General features: G+C 38.1%; 1 protein-coding gene across 1 annotated transcript; it reads right to left on the bottom strand.

Moving 5' to 3' along the window:
- Window positions 1–450: 450 nt before the first annotated feature.
- LOC140894676 (ABC transporter B family member 26, chloroplastic-like) lies at window positions 451–6,349 on the bottom strand. The gene is made up of 19 exons (XM_073303244.1): window positions 5,701–6,349; window positions 5,277–5,404; window positions 5,149–5,191; window positions 4,875–4,919; window positions 4,649–4,771; window positions 4,468–4,571; window positions 4,170–4,224; window positions 4,015–4,085; window positions 3,788–3,890; window positions 3,488–3,698; window positions 3,032–3,105; window positions 2,783–2,839; window positions 2,634–2,708; window positions 1,965–2,039; window positions 1,606–1,887; window positions 1,440–1,501; window positions 1,314–1,371; window positions 816–970; window positions 451–588 (listed from the first exon to the last, which is right to left on the bottom strand). Exons 1-18 carry the CDS (start codon window positions 6,130–6,132, stop codon window positions 854–856), a joined length of 2,115 nt encoding a protein of 704 aa, XP_073159345.1. The 5' UTR covers window positions 6,133–6,349; the 3' UTR covers window positions 451–588; window positions 816–853.
- Between the last annotated feature and the right edge of the window lie 2,718 nt (window positions 6,350–9,067).

The raw sequence follows: 9,067 nt of genomic DNA, 5'->3' as shown, positions 1-9,067 counted from the left end.
AAGCCTAACATATCTTTAATGATTACAAATTTCAGAAGCAGAGGAGTTGCATCTAAAATTCTAAACTGCTACGCCAAAGGAAGCATGTTTATTTTGGTTCTAAAAGCGTATTTCCCCTTTCAAAACGGTGCGTGGAAAGAAAATTGAAAAGATGTGAATCATGTGACAACAAATTGCAGCAGCTTCTAGACTAGAGGGACAAGGGCACGTGGCATCAACCAAAACATCTGAATATCCATGCAACGTGTTCTTTCACTAACAATCTTGAATTGATTTATAGATATAAACACACAGGCACAAGATTAAGCATCAAAATAATTGCAAAATCGACGAAACTTAGCAAGGAATGGACATGGAAAAACGAGAAGAAAATGGTAAAGAGGTGGAAACAGAGAAGAAGGGAGGCAAAAAAGAAGTGAGAGATGAAATTGATGAGCACAGGCGCAACAGCAAGAATGGTGGACAAGGTAATGATGCCAAGGATGATGTTAAAGTTAAAGGGCTTCCACATCAACAAGTTCCACAGCCCGCCGATTTCGACACTACCCAGCTCGAGTTACTATAAGAAAAAGGTTCCCTCCCTTTCGCCTACAGTAATTTAAAACAACTAAATAAGTGGGCATTCTTTTCTTTTCCATCATGTACATAGCAAGACTCTCGCCCTGTATATTTTAATGCAAATTAATGAAAGGATGGTTACATAGTGAGACGGTAAAGTGGAGTCCTTTTTACTTAATTCCTATTTCCTAGCTACTGGGGATGATTAAGTGCAGGAACTTGAGAGTGATTGATTGTATAGGAAATAGAACACCTACCTTGATTTACAGACCTTAAATGGAGCAGGCTATCGATTTTAGTCGGCAAAGCCATTCTCTTTATGGTGGAGCAAAGATGGGGAGGAATCTGTATGTGATTTGAATAATCTTGCATATCGTCCATTTCTATTCATCAGCTCCATGTGATTGCCAATCTGCGCGAATTAGTAGTTCAAATGATCAGCTTTAAAGATATAAATTGGAGAGGACTTTAAAGATTTTATTTAAATTCAATTTGTGGAATCATCGAGTTGACTTAGGATATGCATCTTGGAAAAAAAAGGAAAAAATCTTTTATTCAGTGATGAAAGAGTTCTAAAAATAATAGAAGAATCATATTTAGTTATTAAAAAAAAAAACCGGAGACAGTCTCACAAAAGATCTGCAGACCTGCTCTGTAATAGAATATGAAGACTTATTTCCCAAGAAAGATAATGGAAGTTCTACTTGGTTCAGGCTCCATATTTACTGGATGGTTGAACAAATTAAGCATTTTACCTCAACAATTTGTCCATTGTCCATAACCAGGATTCTATCAGCTACTTTGACAGAAAACCTGTGGAAACGGGGTCAGAATTGCTTACAAACGCAAAAAGGGGTGTGGGTGCTGTGAGAAAAGCTAACCTGTGTGCAATTATAATGATAGTCCGTTTCTTCGAATCCTTTTTCAAAGAATGAAGAACCTCCTGTCGAGTGTACGTATGGATTTACAAGCATGTCAATGTACTAAAGATTGATTGATGACAACATAAACTCCTTTAAGATAGAATTTGAAGCAAAGTTCTTATACCTTGATATAACTATCACTCTCAGCATCGAGGGAGCTGGTGGCTTCATCAAGTATCAATATCTCAGGATCTCTGAGTATGGCCCTTGCTATTGCAATGCGCTGCTTTTGTCCTCCGCTCAGCAAATTACCATCAACCATGGTATCATAACCATTGGGAAGACCAGAAATGAAATCGTGTGCATATACTTTCTTTGCAGCAGACTCTATCTCTTCTCTTCTAATGCTTCTAAAGCAGCCATAGCTTATGTTCGACTTGACATCGCCACGGAAAATCTGGGGCTCCTGATCGTAATGAACTTTCAGCTATCTACTTTGTGCAGCAAGGTTTAAACCAAATTCAAGCTTTTTGCGAGTCTAACCTGCCCAACAAATCCAATTTTTTCTCTCAGACACCTGATGTCCATCTCTTTAAGAGGAATGCCGTTTATATAAATCTGGATATCAGATAAGGTAAAAATTCCGCGTTACTTGCTGGAGACAAAATCTGTATAGACACAGCATTCTGGAGAAAAACAATGTAGACCATTTCATTCAATTAGTACAACTCTCCGTCATTTTATTCAGGTAAACCTCAAATGTCAGAAAGTTGAAGGAAACAAATTTACTTTCGCTCTAAGCTCTAATAAAAGAGACGATGCCATCCAAGTTACGAAAATGAATTTGATGCACGTTAGGATGGAAGAACGCAAAGTAGATTTCAAATTTATTTATATAACTTAAATTCATCATTTCATTTGGATATCTGGATTTGGTGAATTTCAAATAATCCACACCCCTAACATGTTATTCTAACGCCATTCCTCCCATTGAAAAACAATTTTAGGCTACATTTGGGTCGAGACGTCGATTTCAAATGCATGATATTAAATACATTATTATAGTAATTCTGAGAATTTTTTAAATACACCTATACCTATCATTCGAATCCATATTTCAAGCTATATCTCGAATCAAATCTTTCTACCAAATATCTTTCAATCTAAAAGCAACCTCGCAACAAAGACTGACTCAGCAAAACTTCGGCTCACCTCCCCACTGATCGGTTCATAGAGGCGAAGCATAAGTTTGATCAATGTGCTTTTCCCGCTACCGTTGGCACCAACCTTTCAAATATAAAGCTTGAATTGGTATTTGAATTCCCAGAAAAACTATACTGAATAAGATGTCATTTTCTTACAATTGCAACTACTTCATTAGATTGTATAGAGATATTCACACTTCTCAAAACAGGCACCTGTCCATATAAAAAACGAGAAAGGCATTTGGTTCTGCTAAATGTTAGATTGAAGTATACCGTAATTGTACTATAAAACTAGTAAAATACAAACACCAGAAAACAGTTTAGAAATATTCTAAAATATATTTTGTCACTGCTAGGGGATATTATAGCAGGAGATTTCCATAAATCTGTGCCTTTTGAAGGTACCGTGTTTCTTGAGGAGTAGTGAAAAGATACATTAGCAAACTCAATGCATCCTGTCAGCTCTTGAAATTTTACTCCTGTCAAAGAATAAACAGCAAAATCATGGATTAAGTAGCCACAAATAATCAATTAAAAGGAATTCAATCATTCTTGCCGTCTCAACTCAAAGGCCCGCGAACCTGTTCACTGAATGGAAAAGATGGAACTTTTAAGTGTATGCGTCTGACATGTAAAAAGGTAATGTCGAAGAAACATACTTAGTTCTCCCTTTTATTGTACTACCTTAAAATTTGAAGGATTGAAGAGTTGAGGTCATAGAACAATCCCAAGGAATCTTTTAATAATCTGCCTAATTTATGAAAGTATACCTACTATAGAATTCCCAGACACGGAAACTGTAAAGGCATCTACTACGAGCACAGCACATGACAAAAAAGAGGTAAAAAGAAAGTGACCAACCTTTTGTTAAGAATTGACTACTAGGGGAACGATGCATCAACTGTAAAACTTTTTCACAGGCACCAACAGACTGAAGCAACGACGACATATTGTCTTGTATCCTCCAGGCCGCATAAATCAACCACTCACAATATAATACATACTTTGTCAGTTCCTCAGCAGAGACACGGCGGGATAAAATAGACATTCCTCCTAAAAGGACTGCAAAAACCTATAATATGCTTTCAGAATATTATGTATATACCAGATTTTCTAGTATTAAGTACAAATTTTTGTTATCATTCTCAAATAGAGACAAACCTGGGTCATTCTATACAACACAATGAAGCTCATGTTCCAGAGTCCATAAGCAGCACTTTCTCGCATGCCTATGGATGCCAGCTGGTCAAGCCATTGGGCAAACCTAAAAAGCTAAATGCATTACGCAAATAAGTCTACAACTACCCAGCTTCAGCATGCACACTGCTGTTTTAATATTCAGGAAAACTATGCAAATGAAGCACGTGATTTGAATAACATTGTGAGACCTTCGACACTCCTCTGTTTCTGTTCCATAAGCGCGGATTGTTCTGATCGAAGACAGTGTTTCTTGCGCAACCTGATTTTTTTTGGAGAAGAAAGTTTGAAAAGTATGATGAGGATTAAGAGATGTATTGAAATATTAGTTAATGTTCTGAAGTACATCATTGGCAGAGGAGGTCAAATCTTGAGCAAGCTTTGCTGCTTTTTTCTGGTACCTTCCAAAAACAAAACAAAACAAAAAGCGAGAGAATTTTTCAGTTCTCCAAAAAGCTACAAGTGGGAAACAAACAAGGTGCTAGTTCAACTTAATAGTTGCGAGAATCAGGATACTGATGGTATCCATGGTCTATAATCAAGGTCAAATAACAAGCTGTAAAGTCAAAATATTTTAGACTAGCAGAGAATCAACGGAATGAACTATGAAATCAAGCATTGCAAAGAAGCATATCAAAACTTACTGGCCATAAATAACAAATATCGCAGATAAAGTAAAGCATATGATCAGCGATGACAATGCTAGGGGCCACGACAAAATCATTAAGTTGACCAAAGCACCTGAACCCTGAAAATATAAGTCAAGAGAGAAGACCAAAATTAGGTAAGTGGTCAGTAATTTAGAAAGAGTAGATTAGTGGTGACCTGAAGAATATTTCTCAGGATCAAATGTATGTCATTTCCAATTGTACGAGACAATCGTTGACAATCTGCACTAATCCTGCTAGTCAGATCCCCAACTGCTTCTGAGTCAAAAAAGGATATATCCTACATCAAACGTAACACCGTCATGATATGCAGAAAATAATAAAGTGCACATACGGTATCAAGTTCCGGACCTAATTGTGCGTAGTCTCCATAAAATACAAACCTGAAGAAGAAGAGAACTAAATAAAGTTTCCCTCATGCGCTTAACCTGCAGGACTTCAGAAAAAAACAATTGATACCACAGCATTGGAAGTTGATCGATGTTATGTGAGTTCATGTTCGTTTCAAGCATTCTCATCCAAAAAAAGAAAAAAGGATGGCATTCTATGATTTCAAAAGTATATAACTCTCAAAGCTGAAAGTCTCGAATGCTCCAAATGTTCATTGTTGAAACAGGAAAAAGTAAAAACTTAAAACAAAAGCTAGGTTAGATGAACCAAAATCATATTAGCGATAGCAAAACATCCACTTCGCAAGCCACTGCAGTCCAAAAACAACTGAACAATGATCATGTTTATTAAAAGAATATTATGAAAATAATTATATTAAAATCATCTTAAGTGACCTGCATATCCCTGACGTTAGACACAACAAAAACAGAAGCTGAGACTTCCGGTAGAACATCGTGGTTTCCCCATTTACAGCAGAAAAAACAGAGTCTGTGATTATTCCGGGCATTGAAATCTCTGAAAGCTGCAGAAGATGATAGTTCAACATATGACATCAGGGACTTTTATAATACACCATAAGAAAATCCAAATCAGACAAGAATGATACCCAATAAGTGTAAACGATCGCATCAACTATGTGAAATAGTTTACAAGGAGACGAGTGCGCAAAACAAATGTTAAAGAACAGCACTGGATGAGTTATCTAAGTTATGAGAACACAAATAATTTACAAGATCATGCCCGTTCAAAGATGCACAGTCGCGTAAAATAATAACAAAAACAGACGGTAAAGAACTTTATTGAACTGATTACACGAACCGCTGCAATGGTTAGAGCGCCAAATGATGTGTACAGAACCACCTTCTCATCGTTTATCAACGCCCACATTTGATTTAGAGCACTCAAGACAGTCATCGGCTTCGCCGCAATCGATGAGCTGCCGATTTCTCGCTCGCTATCAGTCAATCTCCACCATCTTCCACCGGGAAAAACTCCCCGAATAATCTCCGCCCATCTCTTCAAAACGTGGTTAACTGCATCCCTATCGCCACAGCAATAATCCGAAGCTTGCTTAATTGAATTTGAAACAAAATATCTCCCGGGAATTTGCTCTAAATTACAAGTTAGTGTGGGAAAATGTACAGAACCGAATGATTGGAATTTCGTTGTGGGGACAATAGCTGGAAACGATTTGTTACGGTGATATTTGACCGGAGCTTGAAAATGGAGCGTGGACGGAAGATTGGCCATTGCAAAAGCAACGAACGCCGCATAGGTATCGGAGAAACCGGCGGTATAGAGTTCGCCGCAGTCCACCGGCGACGAGGGCTTCGATTTCAGCTCAGCTCAGCTCGAGTTCCAGTCAATCCGCACTCTTCGTTCGAAAGGAAGTAAATGACGCTGTAATCTGTCTCGCTTGCCCAGCCCAATTGTAAATTGAGAAACCCAATGCAATGCATTGTTTGTGAAAAAAATCTCCATATGAAAAAAATTTCCATACTCACTTAGGTTGCAAACATTACATATAACTCATCATGGCACACGTTATTTGTGTCCGTAAATATATAATTTGGTAAAAACTCTAATTTGATAAAGGAAAATTTGATTTTGACAGAAAAAAAAAATCTTTAATGAAAGATGAGGAAGGAGGTTAGACCAATTAAAAAGTGGGGAAAAATGGGACATGGGGAGAGATTTTGTCAGTGTGGGGTGTGGGGTATGGAAAACACACAAGCAAACACTCCCTAAGAGGATTTCAAACACCTCTAATTGAGAATCACTTTTTTTTTATGATTCCAAACACTACTTAAAAAAAATTTCATAAACACTTATTTTTAAAGTTCCAAACACTACTATTTAGTTAAAGACCTCAAGCCCAATCTGTTAACCCATGGAGCAAAGCCCAAATAGTTGTGCAGCCCAATTACTAGACTCTTCTAAATAATTATCATTTTATTTGTTTTATTTAAAGTTGTTAGATTTGTTGTAACTGAATCACTAAATCTTCTCCAAGTGTCTCAAGATCATGCGTTGTAATATGGTATTTAAGTTGATACTATTCATCATCAACATTTAAAGAATGAAATCACATTTCTTCATCCTCGTTCTTATTTTCTAACTTGGTATCAAAGCTTCAATGGCTGACGCATCCTCTGATTATGGGATTTCTACCCCAATGCCCTCCACGACCATAAATCCAAATTTTCTCCTGGTGAATCCTGCTAATCAGATCACCTCCATAAAACTCAGTGATGAGAATTTCCTTCTTTGGCATTTGCAAGTTCTAGCCGCCATTCGAGGTCTTGGTCTTGAGTCCTACATCTCTGATAACCCTCCTATACCACCTCAAGTTCTCTCCGAAAATGGGGCACCAGAAACCATCAATCCCGGTTTTATTATCTGGGTTCGACAGGATCAACTCCTCTTCTCTTTTCTTTTGGCTTCTATGAGTGAATCAGTTCAAAGTCAAATGATAGGTTGTCAAACCTCAACACAACTCTGGTCACGAGTTGCTCGCCTCTTTGCCACTCGATCTAAGGCGCGAGTGATGCAGTACAAACTGCAACTCCAAACCTTGAAGAAAGGTAATCTCGGCATGAAGGATTACCTTGGTAAAATGAAAGGATATATTGATATTCTTACTGCTTGTGGTCATACCATTACTGAAGAGGATCAGATCTTATATGTTCTTGGTGGTGTTGGACATGAATATGAATCTGTTGTGGTTCATGTCACCTCTCGAGTAGATGCACTCAATCTCTCTGAAGTAGGAGCTCTTCTCATGGCTCACGAGGGCAGACTTGAAGCTTACAATATCACCGGAGACAACCCATCGCTTACTGTCAACACTACCACTTTTTCACAGCAAAAGAAATCAGATAACTCATCTCAATCCTCAGATTCATCATTTCAGTCTCACGGATCTACCCACAGAGGTAGAGGCAGAGGACGAAACAGTCGTGGGGGTCGGCGATATTGGCATCAAAATAATGGTCGGCCAGTATGCCAAATCTGTAAGGTACCTGGACATGTTGCTGAAATCTGCTACTATAGGTTTGATCAAGAATTTCTCTTAAGAACACTACAAGTTCACGATCCAGCCCACAGGTTTCCAATCGATCATCCCACTCCTATCCTGCTACTGCCTTCACTACCACTAGAACTGAACCAGTGCATGAGGATTGGTGGTATCCTGACTCAGGGGCTTCTCATCATGTGACCAATGAATTTGGGAATCTTGCTGTTGGCTCCGAATACTCTGGTGGTGGTAAGGTTCATATTGAAAATGGTGCAGGTTTGTCAATAGCCCATATAGGACATTCTAGGTTCCACGCACCCACTTCTTCACGTTCATTTTTCTTGAAACATCTCCTTCATGTTCCAAGTATTACTAAAAACTTGATTAGTGTAAGTAAATTTGCTCAAGACAATCAAGTTTTCTTTGAGTTTCACCCTCTTTTTTGCCTTGTCAAGGACCTAGCAACGCGAACAATACTTCTCCGCGGGACTTTGCATGATGGCCTTTACAAATTTCATCTTGGCTCTCCAGTCTCGGCCTCTCCCACTCCAGCAACCTGTCTCCAGTCTACTTTTTCTCCCACAAGTGCTTCTGGTCAGCACATTCAGTCCTCCTTTTCATCAAATGCTTCGTCCACCACTTTAGATCAATGGCATCTTAGACTAGGCCATCCCACTCTAGCTACTGTTAAGCAAGTTTTACTCAATTGTAATGTCTCTACTTCAAAGAATGATGCAATGAAATTTTGTTCAGCTTGTAAACTTGGCAAGAGTCACCAATTACCTTTTTCTGCTTCTATCACTAAGTTTTCTGTGCCTTTTGAATTAGTATATTCTGATTTATGGGGACCAGCTTCTACACCTTCTCGTAATGGTTCACGTTTTTACATTAGCTTTGTTGACGCTTTTACACGTCACACTTGATTTACTTTCATAAACTTAAATCTGAAGCTAGCCGAGCCTTCTTTAATTTTCAAAAATATGTTGAGCTTCAATTTAATTCCAAAATCAAAGTCATACAAACTGATGGGGGAGGGGAATTTATACCTTTACACAATTATTTTCAAACCTCTGGTATTGTTCATCGTTTATCATGTCCTTACACTTCTAAACAAAATGGTGTAGTTGAACGTAAGCATCGCCATATAGTCGAAACCGGAATATCTTT

Source organism: Henckelia pumila, chromosome 4, assembly GCF_033568475.1.
Source record: "Henckelia pumila isolate YLH828 chromosome 4, ASM3356847v2, whole genome shotgun sequence".
Taxonomy (NCBI): Eukaryota; Viridiplantae; Streptophyta; class Magnoliopsida; order Lamiales; family Gesneriaceae; genus Henckelia; species Henckelia pumila.
This window is presented reverse-complemented; position numbering and strand designations above follow the sequence as displayed.